At 38.8% G+C, this 17,495-nt stretch overlaps 1 protein-coding gene across 4 annotated transcripts in view; it reads right to left on the reverse strand.

Moving 5' to 3' along the window:
- The window catches only part of SLAIN1 (SLAIN motif family, member 1), a 73,824-nt gene that overhangs the window by 14,841 nt on the left and 41,488 nt on the right, over positions 1-17,495 (reverse strand). The window contains exons 1-3 of one of the 4 annotated variants that reach the window (XM_006832023.1): positions 6,182-6,236; positions 4,947-5,096; positions 2,015-2,356 (exon numbers count right to left, since the gene is read on the reverse strand). In XM_006832023.1, the coding sequence (XP_006832086.1) occupies positions 2,015-2,356; positions 4,947-5,007 (403 nt within the window). In that variant the 5' untranslated portion in view covers positions 5,008-5,096; positions 6,182-6,236. Of the gene's footprint in view, positions 1-2,014; positions 2,357-4,873; positions 5,097-6,181; positions 6,326-17,495 lie in introns of those variants that run through there. The other 3 variants (XM_006832022.1, XM_006832025.1, XM_006832024.1) reach the window with 3 other exon arrangements.

The raw sequence follows: 17,495 nt of genomic DNA on the forward strand, positions 1-17,495 counted from the left end.
TATATACCCTTTTGGATGGCTGATGATGCATGGAGGGGACTGTAACCATGGCAATGAAACGATATACGAAAGAATGAATGTAAAACTAATGTTCTCCCATGTAAATTATCACATAATTTACAATAAAACATTTTTAAAAAAGAACTTTGGGTCAAACCATGAAAATAAATAAATAAATAAATAAATAAAAGATTGTCCAGAAAAGTAGAGTCACTCACACAAAACACTTCTCTCCACAGCTGATTTCATGATTACACTACACAGCCACCTTCCTAAAGCCTACGGATCAGTAACACTGAAACAACTTGAAATTAATTGCTCTAAAGCAAATGACAATCATCACATCTATCAGCAAGCCCTCTACTTCATTGATGGGGAAACTGAAACTCAGAAAGGAGAACTTGGTTGAGTCACAAATTGGCTATGTGGCAAAGCTACAAAATCATGAAATTCGTCATGGAACCAGCTAGTATTGCATCAGACTTTAAAGCCAACCCTTAAGCATCAAGGCAATTTCACAAAGCTTTAAATGTGAAATGCTATTAAAAATAAAGCCTTCTGATGTAAATATGTAGGACACTCTACTGCTGGGAGGTAAGCTGTGACCCCCAGGCTGTGTCAGAAACCATCTGGAAATGAAGCACACTTTCATGTCAAACAAAGTGGACACACTCATAGCTATATATATATATATGTGTGTATATTAAAGTTCCAGGAACCAAAGGAATGCTGTCTCTGTGCATTCACAGAAATCAGCACTGTGTCTTCAAGAACCAAGTAGCAGCAGGAAACTGAACAAACAGGCTAAGGAAAGAAGGCAAATAAATTTTCTCATTATCTAAAAAGCATCTAATTGAGAAATCTTTAGGAATACAGAAGGAAATAATTCATTTACCTCCCTGATAGCTGGCTAGCTCTTTCTTTCCTGTCTAAACAGGGTCCTTGATGGGCTTCAGGTTCCTAACACTAACTACATTCTACCACCGATAACCTGGGAATTTTACATATCGACTCTAAAAGTTGCAGGATCCATTAGTAACAATTCTGCAAGATTTGGTCATTTTTTATATCTGATGAATTCTCCAATATGTTCCTTTTGACTGTATGACCCCAGGAAGTATTTAAAGAACTGTTAAGAGTGTAAGAACTACGTAAACAGTAAACATAAATATTTCTAACTTATTTAAAAACTGAAAGATGACTTAGCAATTATCTTCTATTGATATTATTTTGGTTACTTATGGAAATATTTGATACATCATCACTGTCATCAAGAAGAAAGAACAGTAGTGGAGTGCAACTTTTGGACCCCCAAATCCCTGCACATTGAACCTCCTTGACCCAGTGACAGAAAACACCAGGGTAGCAGCAGCAGCAGCAGAGCCAAGAGCCAGAGCAGGACACAGAGCAGTGAGCTGTCCAGCCCATGGAGCAAGGAAAGCTGAGGGGCTTTGGGCAAGAGGCTTGCTTGCAGAGCGGGTGCCTCCAGGCATTAAGTCCAGGAGTTAAGTTTGTTGGCCCAGTGAGCTGCAGCTGCATACCTTCAGGCTGAAGTTCATGGTGGAGTGGTGTGCCCTGTGAGCATTTATCAGCATCCATAAAGAGCTCTGTACCATTGCCCAGGCAAAGAGAGGCCTGCCAGTGGGCACTGCTGAGGCGAAGCTGTCCTCACTGAAAGAACTGTGCCCTGAGCATCTTTCTCATCCTGCACTGTTACCTGTTAACTTCCCTACTGAACCCTGTAACTGTGAGCATGGTGTCTGAGTTCGGTGTGGCCACTGTAATGGACCATCAAACCCAGATGCAAAGTAGAAAGGCTGTGGGAGGGATGATAGAGAGGGTTTTTTAATAGGATATAAATCTAGAATTATAAATTATAGTTGTAAATTTAGACCAAGCTAATAATGATGAAGAATTTAACAACTTTATAGCATTTGCCAATTATCTATATTTACCTTAAAGTCATTTCTTGACACATATAAAAGATCAAATAGCAAAAAGGGATAGAACCTACCTCCATTTGTCCTATTTGGTTGCTGATCTGGAGTTTGGGCTTGAGGGGAATAATACTGATGCTGCTGGTAATTACTGGAAGGATAATACTGGGAACTAGGGCTTCTCCGACAATCCCGAATGCTAGAGAAAGTCTGTGAGTGGGGGATTCCTCTTTGGAAAGGTGAGCATCTTGGAAGACGGGGTTGAGGTGGTGGTAAATGATCAAATTCTTCTTCATCCTCCACACTGTATCGATCATATTCTTGATCACTACATGTCCCCTTTTTTCCAGAATTCAATGACACACTGGAACTATTCCTTGACACAGATGCTGAAGTAGAAGCATAATCTTGCCTGAGACCTATAAAACAATTAGAAACAGCATCCTCTGGTAAGATATTTCTGTCTAGCTAAGATGAAATTTTTTATTAATCAACAGCAAACAAACAATTTAAACAGAGACTCATCATCTCAGTTCTTACTTTATTACACCCTAAGCTAGAAAATCAACATCTTGTCAACAACCAAATTCAAATTTCTAATATTTAATAACTCTGTTCTGCAAACTGTACCAATTTGATTTATTAAAAGTAGGTATGCCTGTTCATATATGTATCAAATTTCCCTCTGAAATCTGAAGAACTACTTAAGAACACTCTATTTATTTATTATCTCTCATTTGCTGTGAGTGAGTTATGAGTACAGAAAGAAACCTCAATGAAATGGACTAACCCAGTAGCTGCAGCTCTGAGCTCAAACTTAGGAACAATTTGAGGATGGTGCAAGATCCCAGGCAGCATTTCAGTCTTGATAAAAGTTGAAACCGACTCACTGGCACCTAATGAGTTGCTGTTGTTAAGGTCCCTCTAGTAGGTTCCGACTCATAGTGACTCTGCATGGGGTTTCCGAGGCTGTAACTCTTTGCAGGAGCAGAAATGCTCATTTTTCTCCCATGACACTGCTGGTGGGTTTGAACTGTTGATCTCGTGGTTATCAGTCCAGTACTTATCCTACAATGCCACCAGGATTCTCTAACAGCATGAGTCGCTGTTAAGTGCTGTCAAGTCAGTTCCGACTCATAATGACCCTGTATAGGATTTTCAAGGAGCAGCTGGTGGGTTTGAACCGCTTACTTTGTGGTTAGCAGCCCAGTGCTTATCCAACAGCACCACATCACAACTCCTAACAACATGAGTTAGAAAAATTAAAATAATTAAATCTCCGCTTCCCATTCCCACCCCAACATTCAAAGTCAAAGGAAAATTCTAACAAGGTCATTTATTTTTTGTTCATTTGTTTTCCCAACATTATATCTTTCAAAGCATGCTGATATTCTAATCTACAATGATTTGGGTCATCTTAAATGGCAACTTTAAACACAGTCAAAACTGGAGATTTCTAGTTATTCAATTCATTGTCAATATTACATTTTTTTTTTAAAGTAGTCTACCGCTGACTTTTTTTAATCCCTGACTTCTTGATGTCTCAGACTGATAACCTAATTTTTTAGCCCCATATTTTCAGAAAGATGATTTAAATTTACTGTTAGTAATGATAATCAGGTTTTCACTTTTCCCTCAAAATGTATCATACAATCCTCCATGTTTCTTACAATGTTTCTCATAGTGGCCTTGACTAATCCTGAGAGTAGGAAAGTGTTACACTGGACTGTTCCTTCTTATCTGAGTCTGAAAAGAGAACTCAAAAACAAGTGCAGCCTGCTTCTGTGATCCACATCTTAGTGTGCCTCTGCATACAGCTGATGCCTTTGGAGCAGCTCACTCCCAGACTGTTAGCTGTAACTCCGCTGAAGAACCGGTCATTAACTGTGATATTTCTGATGATCTACTCTTCCACAACTATTTTCCTTGACATTCTTATTAACTGCTGACTCAGTTATGATAGAGAAATAATACAGAGAAATTCCTGGTGTACACTTTATCTAGTTACCCTAATGGCAACATTGTATAAATACAATCAATGTCACAACCAGGATTCTGATACCAATGCAACCCACCCCCTTACTCAGATGTCCCCCATTTTACTCACGTGTCTGTGTGTGTTAAGTGCTATACATTTTATCATGTGTGGGTTCATGTATCTCCCACTACTGAACACTTGTAACACACACACACACACACACACAAATCTCTCCTGCTGCCTTTCTGTAACCCATCTACCTCCTCCCACCCCCCACTTATTTCTCTTCCTTTTCTAAAATTGTGTTCTTTCAGAAATTTTCTTGAAATTGAATTATACAGCACTTGACCTCTTGGGATTGTCTATTTTTGTGCAGTTTGATTTTGTGGCATCCTGGATAAACACTAGACTGCTAAGCCCAAGGTCAACTACTTCGTGGAAACCCTATACAAGGCAGCTATGAGTTGACATAGCACATAACAACAACAACATAATTTTGTGTGGATTCACCCAAGATGCTTCCATTAACAATATTCTGTTCCTTTGGATTGTTGAGTGTATTCCATGGTATGGAGCACAAGTTTGTTTAACCATTCAACTATTAAGGGCCTCTATGCTGATTCCAGTTGTTGGCTAGTACAAATCATTAGCTGCTATAATCATTCATTACAAGACCTCTGTGTGAGTATAAATCTGTCTTGCTTCAGGATAAATGCCCGAAAGAACAATTTATACTACATAGCATAAAAGTGGCATTATTAAGTTGTTGTTTTCGTTCCCCCAGAAATGAACAAACTTTTCCAGAATGACTATGCCAGCAATGTCTACAAGCCAGTCAAGTCTGATCAGAGTTCACATTAATACTTTACGACGTTCTGAAGAGTGGGAGACAGAAATGACTGCCCCAGCTACAACACAGGACAGTATAAGACAAAGAACCTAACTGTTTGCCCTTAACCTGGGGAGCAAAGCATGAACCACCTCTTTTATTTTAAGTGATGCTTCACTTTTCTAGTTTAAAAAGAACATACTTTCTTCTTGCAGACGAGCCATGATCTGAACATCAGTGAGGTCTTGTAACTTGTATCCCATGGTGATGGAATCATCCTCCAGCTCTGAGGTACTCAGCTCACTGTCTATAGACGACTGGGGACTGAGAGGAGACCCCCTGGAAGTGTAACCTAAAAAAAGAAGATATTATTTAGTCTAAAGAACTGTAGAGGCAAGAGCGGTATATACAGAGCTGATGTAAGTATATGCAGATCTCATAGAAACACCCAGTACTCTTTGCCTGGTTTTCATAATGTCAGAAAAATGATCATCACATATCACCATTTAAAGGCCAAACAATAAGAGCATCATCACATGTTTATAATTCATATACACAAAATCATTTACTTTTTCACTTTCTTCAAATTCAATTTTCATAATCTAATAACTTCTGAATGGTAAAATATACATCCTATCAGATAAAGATCAATCTAAAAGGAGGACATAAGAATATATATGCATGAGAACTTTCAGTTAATAGTCAAACATTCTTGTCTCTGGCCATATTTTAAAATGAAATTTTAAGCTAGTTCATTTATTAATAGGAGTAGATAGTGTCCTATATGGTTATGAATACCACACATAAAAGGTACACATTCACATATAAACACTTGATCATTTAGAGCAGTGAATAGCCATGGGAGACTAGTGGCCATTCGTTAACATGAAAAAGCAATGGCTTAAGATAAGAGAACCAAGAAAGACTGGACTCAACTGGCAGAGAGTTATGGGAATGGAATCATACCAAAGCTGGGACAAGTTAATGGTGAGACTCACATCTCATAAAAAATCACTATGAAGACTTTTCTCTACATAGTCTTGGCCTTACAAAAAGCTACTAGAAAAATTATTTTTAAAATAGAGATATATAGGCAATCTTGAATCCTAACAAAAATGAATTGCATCTTGACATTTAATGTTTACAGCACATTGGGTATTTAGGAACATATTGTTGTTGTTGTTAAAAGTAAATATATATTCTTTTGCTAAAGAGAGCAAATTACTTACTAATCACACTTGTGGGCAGTAGATCAATGGTGTCTGAAAACAAATTAAGGTTCGTCCCTTTAGTGTTCAAAGTGTACAGCACCGACTCTCCACTACAATAAGACATTTGTAGACTATGCTCAGGCCTTTTGTGAAAGATGAATGTTTAGGCTATGTTTAGTGACAAGAATTCCAAAGCAAGCAGCTAGTTTAGAAGGTGAAATATTACCTGTTCTTTCAGGTGTTAGTATTGCTTTATTTGAGGTTTTAGAGAAGCTAGGAGTATTAATGCCATTGCTGTAAGGGCTGAGTCTTGCAACAGGACTATAAGGAAAAGCCAGTGAGACAGTTGAAGAGAAGAGATTCCGCCATCGGCTAGCTGTCACAGAAGCAGAAAATAGCAGCAGTTAGCTATATAGACGCAGATGTTGATTTGTTAGAGGGATAAAGGGATGATTAAAACAAGAAAGAAAAGACAAAAGCAGCTTTTCATAAGACTCTGTTAACCCAATGGAGTCCTTCTGTGGTACTGTAGGATAAGCACTGGACTGCTAACCACAAATACCATGGTTCAAATCAACCAATCCCTCCTCTGAAAAGTTATACAGGGTCACCATGAATTGGAACCGACTTGACGGTGCTAACAACAACAACTTTACAAATATACATTTGTCTATGAAAAAAGATATGTAAAAACAGACAATCTGTGAACTAGTCCTATTTATAAGGCCATTAAGAATAAATAAGATCGTACTGATTTAATCAATATGCCTATAAGAAAATATGCACTGACTTTGAATTTCTACTTTAGAAATATTTACTTTCTATTTCAGAAAAAGATTTAATATAAAAGGTTAGTTTCAAAAGAAATTTGTAATCTTTAGAAATATTCTTAATCACAGTCCTCTAGTTTATTCTAAAGTTCATTTCAGAAAATGTCCATCAAAAAAGACCAACACAGTCTTAGACTAGAGAAAAAAACTTAAAATGACTATTATATTCTGAATGGCCTTTAGTCCAAAACAAGATTTATGAGAAAATAGACTACAAACTTACAGGATATATACAGGCTTATTCATTTTAAGAAAAATTGTTGTTATTGTTAAGTGTCATCAAGTCAGTTCTGACCCACAGTGATGTTTTATAGGATTTACAATAAGTGGCTGGTGACTTTGAACCACTGACCTTACAGTTCAAACCACCTTTACAGTCCAGTGCATTAACTCACAGAGCTACAACATAGACTGGGAGCACAGTGACTCCATATGATAAGCACTAGACTGCGAACCAAAAGGTTAAGCCCACTTGCTCTGTGAGTGTAAGTTAGGCCTTCTTTTCCCATGAAGATTTAAAAAGCTTCAGAAACCTTTTTAAGAGTCACTGAGTCGGTGGCATCAACTCAACTCGAGGGCACTTAACAACCACAATACACAGCAAAACTCAACAATAGCTATTTTACATGGCAGGGTGCTGAGATCACCGGGATCTGCTGGAGTTCTGGGTTTTTGTTGTTGTTGTTTTCTTTACGAAGTTTCTCCATTGAGCATGTATTACTTATGAACGTTTTAAAGGCAGAACATTTTTAAAGGCAGAACATACGTGTTACCACTTCAGTACTGTTTTGATACTGAAAAAATAAAAGTAATTTTGCCTGTAATGAGGTAGATGCTCTAATTATTAAATCATGTCACCTGTCCTAATTAAGTCATCACACCTTAAAATTTGTAAGTTTGTAGGATCATGAAAAAGACCCTACACAGTAAAAAATTGAATAAACCACACCAAATATCGGTTTGTCGGTGTGCCATCTTCCCTTGGCTCTAGATAAATAAACTAAAACCCAAAAAGCCCTGAAAATTAGGGGTTAATAAGCAGCACGCACTAAGTAGCTGTTCTCACATCTTAAATCTCTGCTGTTCAAATCTTTTCATTAAAAATTCTATATTAAAAAAATAAATAAAGATCAACAGTTCTTTGTGACCAATAACTTGCCTAACAGATGATGTTATTTTAAATCAGTTTGATCACTCGCCAGGCAAATTACAGTGACCGCGTGTTCTCACCCACAGATGCAAACAACGATGAGTCTCGGGTAAACAGCCTTCATTATTCTGCACAATAACTACTGTGAATGGACCACTCAGGCACAATGACACCGTTATTGTGACTATGACAGCAAGATCCAACCAAGAACACAATTAGCATCTATTGCAAGAAAGAATGCTCTACATTGTCCTTTAGTACTGAGAGTTAAAAAGAAGGAGAATTATTGTAGAGACAAGCTAACAAAGCAGAGATGCTATATTAAAGCCCAAATTTATGGTAGACGAGAGGAGCAGAAGCTGTTCTTGACTAGGTAGCTAAAGAATTTCAAGAATTTTTATATTTAACAGGAAATATTTGTACCAAAAATTAAAAAACAGAAAATAACTTCCTTGAAGGGCAATTTAATCATTTGTAGTCAGTCATATTGATTATTATTTTATCTATTATAATTTCTGTTGTTTTGGTTGAGAATATACCCAAAACATATTCACAATTTCTACAAGTACTACTCAGTGATACTAATTCCATTCCTCAAGTTGCATAACCATTTTCATCCACTTTTTCTGAGTTGTTCCTCCCCCATTATCATAAATACACTGCCCCTAAGTTTCCTCTCTGATCTTTTGAATTTCTGTTATGAATTTGAACCCATATTGTTGTTGTTGTTGGCTAATGGATTTGAACCACTGACCTTTCAGTTAGCAGACCAGTGCTTACCCTAAGGTGCCACAGTTGATCCCGTATAGTGAGATCTTAAAAGAGCAAAACGTTCATGGCATACATTTTATACTAGTTAAGCTAAACTAATGTTTGCTTTTAAGACTTCAGAGGATAATTTTGGTTTAATGTTTAAATAGTTATTGTCAGCAATAGTTTCAGGGGTTAATCTACCCTCTTTGGTTCCAAAATGTCTGGGTTCCATGAGTACTTGAAAGTCTGTTCTGCAAGTGCCCCGTTGATCAGGATTCTTCGACAGAGTTTTAATCAAAGTGTTCAGTAATGGTAGTCAGGCACCATCCAGTTCTGGTCTCACAACAAAGAAGACATCTGTTCATGGAGACCATTTCCTCTTATTCCTGATTCGCCTTCTTCCTGTTACTTTAAGCAAATGAAAGCCCACATCTGTATCTTGAATGGCCACTTGGAAGCTTTTAAAACCCCTAAGCACTATGTAAGGAGACCTGGTATCATAGCAAGTCACATGTTGGACTGCTAACCACAAAGTCAGCAGTACAAATCCACCAGCTGCTCCAAAGGAGAAAGGTGAAGCTTTCTGCTCCCATAAAGATTTACAGCCTCAGAAACCCTATATAGAGTCACTAGGAGTCAGGATTGATGGTCCGGCATGCATCAGCAGCAGCAGGCACTATGTACGGTAAGGAACTAGGAGTAGAAAAAAAACATGAAACATGCTATTAGACCAATTAACTGGGATGGCCCATGAAACCAAAACTCTACACCTCCATCAAGGAGCCACATTCAATGAGCTGTCTTATCTTACATAAGCAATCTCAACAGCTACTTCTCTCTTTCCCTTTGTTATTTCCTTCCTATTAGGATGTTATTTAATAAGGCTTGATGATCAGCATAATCCTGGGCAAGGGGATTGGATCAATTTACCCAAGGAGAAAATGTCTGACAGAGAAACTTGTAAATAACAGTAGTTCAAATTTCCTATATTTTTGCTCCAAAGTTCTAACTATAAAAAGAAAAGAAAAGAAAAGAAAAGAAAAACCCAAACTTGTTGCATTGGGTCAATTCTAAGTCACGGTAGCACTGGGCTCAGCAGGGTTTTCAATGCTGATTTTTTAGATGTAGATTGTCAAACTTGGAAGTGGTGTGGACTATGTATTTTTTCATTTAATTCCAATCTCCAAAATAGCATGGGGATGGACCCAAATTTACTGATACACAGATTAAATGAACTATACTTGGAAGGGTACTCTTTCAGAAACACCTTAACCTTTACTGCCTGACAGACCATTTCTTTCCTCATGCTCTGATTGTCCTGCTTGTGATTGTTAGGTGCTATCAAGTCCATTTTCAACTCACAGTCACCCCGTAACAGAATAAAACTGCCCTACGGGGTTTCCTAGACTGCTGTGGTGTGGCACTGTAAGATCAGCACTAGACTTTGAAACACAGGTCCACAGTTCAAACCCACCAGCTGCTCCTCAGAAACCCTATTCAGGGAGGCTATGAGTCGGAACCAACTTGACTACTAGGTCTAATGTCCCATAGAGTCCCTTGAGTGCACTCAAACCAACTGTATTAGAGCTTAAATTCTGAGCACTAGGTTTGTGGAAGGCTCCGGATTCCTGGTATGGCACAGGAAGATAAGCACTGGACTGCAAGCCAAAAGTTGGAAGTTCAAACTCACCAGTTGCTCTTTGGAAACCCTGTACAGGGTCAATAGCACTTAACAAGAATGGTTTACAGTGGGAGTTCTCAATCCAGTTTGAATCTTAACATAAATTCTACCTTCACTGAGTTTTTTGTGACTGTGTGTGTTTATGTGCTGTGGAGTCGGTTCTGACTCACAGGGTTTCTGAGGCTGCAAATCTTTATGGGAGCAGAAAGCCTCATCTTTCTCTCACGGAATGGCTGGTAGTTTTAAACTGATGACCATGAGGTTAAGAGCCCAACTCATAACCACTATGTTAGCAGAGCTCCTTTTTGTGACCGCTGTTGTTAAGTGCCTTTGAGTCGGTTCCGACCCATAGCAACCCTGAACAGGGTTTCCGAGACTGTAAATCTTTGTTGTTGTTGTCATGTGCTGAGGAGTCCCTTCTGACTGACTCCCAGACACATAACAACAACAGCAAGTGCCTAGGCACAACAACAACCAGCAATGTAAAAAGCTTTGCCCTCAAGCGGAGTGCATTTGAAAGCAGATTACTGCAGATTCCTCCGCCAGCCCAGGGAGGGGCCATCTCCCTTCAGGATTCACCTGGACACGCCCTTAATGGAAATTTGGATACCAAGGCTCTCTGGTCATGAGTCATCCCGGGATCAAGGTGGTCAGAAACTCCGAGAGCCAGTCTTGTATGTGTCACAATCATGGTCCTTTCCCATGTCCAGTTTCACCTGAGACTCTGTTGGACTGATGTGCAATAATCATGATTTTGTGATGAATTTCTTTTGTTTTCCATCTTCTATAATTGGCCATGTGGCCATGACTCCTTTAGACACCATTACGGCCTCATGTTAATGGTCTCCCTCATCCAGTTGATTTGTCTTTTCTTTGTCCTGTATAAGACTTAATAAAGGGGTCTCTATAAAATATGCTTGAATTTGGAGCCTTTCAATTAGAAGGCACACACATAAGCATTGTAGCACCAGGATTTGTTTATACAGGCCGACACTCTCCACCTCTCACCCAGATTGTCACAGCCTGTACTTCAACAAATGTCCACCCATCAAGTCAGTCTTGCACATCACCACAGTTGTACTAGTTGTGTGCTGTTTTAATTGTGTTACTCTCTTCCATTAAAGTGCTACAGTAGCTTTTCATCAAATACAAGATCTTAAAGTCATTCCATGTCATCTCACTGCACCCTCTGCACATTGCCATGTACACTCACACCAACTGCTGGTATTTCTGAAACTGTCTTAAGAATACACTATTATTTGTAAATAGTGTCCTGGTGTGGTGCTATGGTTAATGGGCTGGACTACAAAGTTGGTTTGAACTTCAAGGTCATGGTTCAAGTTCATACAGAGTCACAATGAGTCAGAACCGACTCAATGGCACTAACAACAACAACAACAACTATTTGCTAAATAGTCACCATTCACCAGAGCTGACTTAATAACATTTTTGGCTAAAACTTCTACTCTGCCTATTTTGTCTGTTGTTGTTGAGTAGCATGGAGTTAGTTCTGACTCACAGGAACCCTATAAATGGTTTCCCAGGCTGTTACTCTTTGCAGGCACAGAAAGTCTCATCCTTCTCCAGAGGAGTGGCTGGTGGGATCGAACTGCCAACCTGTGGTCCACAGTCCAGTGTGCATGATGAAAGCTGAAGATGTTTGGAATTAACTAGACCATGGAACAGGTAAACATTAGTCACCATGACTATGAGACTAGAATAATTAAATGGTGACCAATTACCTCTAGTAACTGCTCTGCAACAGAGCACCTTAAAAGGCCCCAGATAGTGGAAGAAAATGTAGAAGAAAATTCAAAATTATAAAAAAAAGACTAGGCTTACTGGTCGAAGAGAGACTAAGTAACCAAGACTATGCCCATTGACCACCCTTCTGGTTGGAACAGAACCTACACCCTTATGGCCCAATTTTCAGCCAAGCAGTAATTAAGTACATGTGGAGGACAGCACTAGCCAGGTCTGCTCACCATGGAATGAGCAATCATTCAAGATCAAAAGGGCAACATTCACCTAAGGGCAAAGGTGAGAAGGGGTGAGAAGGAGGGTGGAATGAAAACAGGAATCACAGGGAGGAAATGGGATAACTCTTGTTACAGGGAGGGGACTGTAATCATTGAGATGAAACAAGGTGTATGATTCGTTGAATGTAAAACTGATGATTTCTGTAAACCTTCACTCAATTCACAATAACAAGTTTAAAAGAAAAAAAAAAAAAAAAAAAATTAAGTGGTTGTTTTTTTTTTACATTAAACAAAATATGATCCCAAAAAATGTTCCAGTGATGATTATACCAAGCAGCAGATCTTTACAAAGGTAAGGAATAGGGTGTAGTTAAAAAAAAGAGCTTAAATTTACTTAATTCCCCATATTAAAAAGGATACCTATCCACCTCTCAAAATTATTCATTTACAACAGCAATATCTCTAGAAACAATGGCATTCCTACAATGCCTCGATCATCTTTGCCTAAGTAGCTAAACCCACAGTAAATATTCTATTTTTGTAGAGTATATGTCCCTGAATATAATTAAATCAAATATTAGAAAGTGGCAGGAGAGCAATTCACATAAAAGAAAAAGACAATGTTTGATCTAGTTAAAATATTAATTGAGCTGATGGAACTCTTAATGATAATCCCCAGAATGTAATACTGCAGCACACTAGAAGAACTTGCATCATAACATATTCTGGAAATGTATTTCTTTCCCCCACTTTGGTCTTGCTATAGATGGTGCTCTCCATACCTCACACAACATGTGGTGCACAGTGTGTACTCAATAAATCTTGAATGTGGTCAAATTTTAGCAGGTTGGCTAATATTTCCTTATTTTATCCTACTACTCCTAACTTTACATCTAAAGTATTATACTTGTCCCCATTTCTTAAACTTAAAACAACTGCAATTCACTATATCTCTGAAAAGAAATGGTAGTCTAACTAGACATTTCATTCTAGCTGGAGGCTCAGTGAAGAAATACAGTCAGAGGAATAGTTCATGAATACTTCCGAGTAACTTCTAAGTTACTGAATTCATCTGTGTCAACCTTTTGATTTCCAGTGAAATAAATTTAGACTAGTAATAAGTCCAATAAACACTAAACTGCAAGGTCAGTTTGAATCACAAAGACAGCAGTTTCAACTCTCTAGCCACTCCTCGGAAACCCTATACAACAGGATCACTAAGAGTTGGAACGAATAGCTAAGATTTGTGACAGGGATAGTTAACACATCAAAACTAGTTAAAAGGATACAAAATAGAAGGCGCCATCTAGTATGGCATCTAGTTCCTATAATCCTGCAGTGCTCAGGTAAAATAGACTGTGCCTCAATCATACCAATTGGCAGTAAACCATGCAAGAAGGCAGCATAGTATCCGCAGATTCTCAAATGCTATCATCTCTTAGAATCAAAGAAAACATCCACAAAACCACTATTATGTTGAGTGGAATTTCTATAAGTCCTGCTGACAATAACAGTATCTGACTGTGAGCAAATATAAATTGTTACAATTTGATGAACTGGACCTTTGCTTATGGATGCAGTTGCTCAAAATTCCAACTGAAATGGAAGGATTCTTCATATTAAGAATCAAGCTTCATGGCAATGAGATGATATACGATGGAATGAATGTAAAACTAAAGTTCTCTCATGTAAACTATCATATAATTCACAATAAAACATTAAAAAAAAAAAAATCAAGTTTGTTTCCTCAGTGCACTGGGTTGACAGTTGGTTGGTTGGTTGGTTGGTTGGTTGGTTGGTTGGTTGGTTATGTGCCATGGAGTTGGTTCTGACTCATAGAGGGGATGGGGATGATGGTGATAGGATTTTATGGTTCAACTGTAATTGTAAGCAGGATTAATTGCAATTGTCACAACTGTGATTGTAAAGATGTGTAGTTAAAAAGGGAGAGGAGTTCATCTTTCATTGCAGGTACACAGGATCCCAGGACCCTCAAGAAGGAGGAGTATTAGTGGAATGTGAGATCCTCCCTAGAAAAATGGTGACAACCGAGACGATGGTGTGGAGAGATGGAGCAGCTGCAGGCTCTAGGTCCATGGACTGAGTAAGGCTGTGGGCCTGCAGGTAGGAGGCTGGCTTGCAGAATGTGCCCTTTGGACTTTTACATGAATACATATTTTTTGTTTTGTATGTGTACATCAAAATAATAATAATAATATCGTATCTGAGTTGGCTTGAACTGGGTAAGGGAGCTCTGAACGATAGTACCTCCCCCCCTCCACCCCCACACACATACACAAGTGGTGTTAACAGTAAGGCCACATTTCTAATACGAGGGACTGACTCAAGAAGTAAGCCCTGATCTTTTCTCTACTTTTGAACAAAACTTAAAAATAAAAAAATTAATGAAAACTGCAGATTGCAGAGGCTCTGGCTCATTCTACTTTCCCATGTTATTACCTGTGTCTCCAGCAAAGCAAGCGATCTAGGTCACCATCACTCCTGAAGGCTGGAATGACCCATGTGGTGTGGAAAAAAAAAAAAAACACAGCTTAAAGCAGCCCTAGAAATTTTTGTTTCCTCACTGTTTAGTAATTCTGGTGAAGACTAATTTTAAAAAATATTGTAGATCTGCTTAATTAAAATCACATAGAACTGATTCCTAAGTAAGTCATGGGTTTCTACCTCCTAGCGCTTGGCTTTCTTCTTAGCTACCCAAATTTATATTCTCTCACATCTCCTCCTGACTCAGATATTGCCTTTTTGTTGTTGTTAAGTGTTGTCAAGTCGGTTCCAACCCACAGCGACCCTGTATAGGGGTTCCGAGGAGCAGCTGATAAGCATGAAGCACTGACTTTTGTGATTCAAACTGACTTTGCAGTCCAGCGCATTAATCCACAGTGCCACACCAGGACTCCAGATATTGCCTTTAGGAATTGAAAAACTATCTCTTAAATCTTTATAGGCAAAACTCTATGTATCCCTAAATGATAAAAATGTGACATGCTCATAATATTGAGACATTAAAAGTAGAAATCCCCACTTTAATATATGGCTTATTTAACGTGTTTTTACCAAACATTAAAGTGGGGCTATCTAGCAATTCAATAAATACCAGGGGTGGGGAATGGGGAGGAACCAAAGTTAAGGCCACAGTTTCTAAAGACATCCATGACATCATCTACCCAGAAAGGGAACATGGGATAAGCAATTTCAAAGAAAGAAGAAAATCAGCTGAATCGGAGGGTAGTTATAAGACATGCTTGTTCTGGGTCCTGGAAGGAGCTGGAGTTCAGGAAAGGGGCTTCAGAAAAAGGGGCTTCAGAGCAAATAGGTGTTAGATGGAGCCACAGGCATGAATGAAACCATCCAAAGAGAATGCACAGAAGGAAAAAAATGGAAGAGGGAAGGACATTTAAGGGTGAGTGGAGGAAGAATCCGTAGAGGAGACTTAAAAAGGTCTTCAGGGAAAAGGGTTTAGGTAGCTAATGGATCAATGGAGTTAAAATAATTTAAAAAAAAAAGACTAATGTGTCATTGTAGGATAAGCACTGGACTGTTAACCACAAGGTCGATGGTTCAAGCCCACCAGTTTGTTTGTTCTTTAATATACAGGGTTGCTATGAGTTGGAACCAACTCGACAGAAATTCATAACAACAATAAAGAATTTCAACCTGAGAGCTATCGTTAACAGTGGCAGAGTTCATGTAAGAAGACAAAATAAGCTATTTGCTATGACAATCAAGTCAATGAGGAAATCCAATTTGATGGAGGAGCTAAAACAGTATGAACAATGGCAGTAAGCTTAGCAAATATATTTAGAGAAAGACATTACTTTCAAGAATAGACATAGATACGGCAACAAAGATTTGTTCCACTACCCCGCAAATAAAAACAAGGAGCTCTGGTAGCACAGTGGTTATGAGTCGGGCTATGAATCTCAAGGTCAGCAGTTCAAAACTACCAGGGGTTCACTGGAAGAAAGATGAGACTTTCTGCTCCCATAAAGATTCACAGTGCCTCAGAAACCCAACACAGTGTCACTGTGAGTCAGAACAGACTCCACAGCACAAAGCCACCACCAGCCACCAGTGAAATAAGGAGAAACAAGAGTTGAAGCTAGAATAGTGTAGATAGAGAAGAGAGAATTTAGGTTCATGGAAAGCTGTATGTTTAAAGAATGAAAGCAAAACCAGTACAGAAAAGACAGCTTATCTGATGGTGCCACACCAGGAGTCTTAAATGGCAGTGTTCATTACCACTGAGTACTGGAAAGTAGGATCCTGGGGTGGCGCTGTGGGTTAATGCGCCAGACTGCAAAGCCATTTGAACTGCAAGGTTGGCAGTTCAAGCTCACCAGCTGCTCCTTGGAAACCTTATACAGGGCTGCTATGGGTCAGAACCAACTCAACAGTACTTCACAGCAACAACAACTGGAAAGTAAGGGAAAAGAAAACATGGCAGGACAAACTCTCTATTCTGTTACTATTCTGTTACAATGGGCAGGCCTAGATCTGAGCTACCTGGAACAACTGCATGGTCCTTCATAATACCAGTGAGAACATGGTCTAAGGATCAGGGAAGTTACAAGAAGGCATCAACCCTTCTCATGTATTTTTATTCTTTGTTACAGGATCTAGACATTTCATCCAGACTACAAAACATCCTAAACCGACAAGCCACTAAGAAAGGAAGACTGTCATTTCTCAAACCACCCTCAGAAGCATAAACTTCCTAGATGTTCATATTATCTCTTTGTAGCTCTAGAGCCAACTAAGTAATCGTTGACACATCAAAAACCAAATATTAGTCACAATCAAGTCTTATGGTGATCCCATGTGTGTCAGTGTAGAACTGCACTGCTCGGTGTTTTTAGTGGCTGAATTTTCAGAAGTAGATTTCCAGACTTTTCTTCTGAGGCATCTCTGAGCGGAATCAAAACGTCAACCCTCTGGATCGTAGTCAAACATGTTACTCATTTCTACCACCCAGATACTCCTGCTTGGGACGCAGAGAGACTCAAATGTCTGGACTAAATTTTAACAAACAATTAAAGAACCTTGCCGTTGTTGTTGGTTGCCATCAAGTTGATTTTGACTCATGGTGACCCATGTGTGCAGACTAGAACTGCTCTGCACAGTTTTCA

The sequence above is a fragment of the Chrysochloris asiatica genome, unplaced genomic scaffold (assembly GCF_000296735.1).
Source record: "Chrysochloris asiatica unplaced genomic scaffold, ChrAsi1.0 scaffold00005, whole genome shotgun sequence".
Classification (NCBI taxonomy): Eukaryota; Metazoa; Chordata; class Mammalia; order Afrosoricida; family Chrysochloridae; genus Chrysochloris; species Chrysochloris asiatica.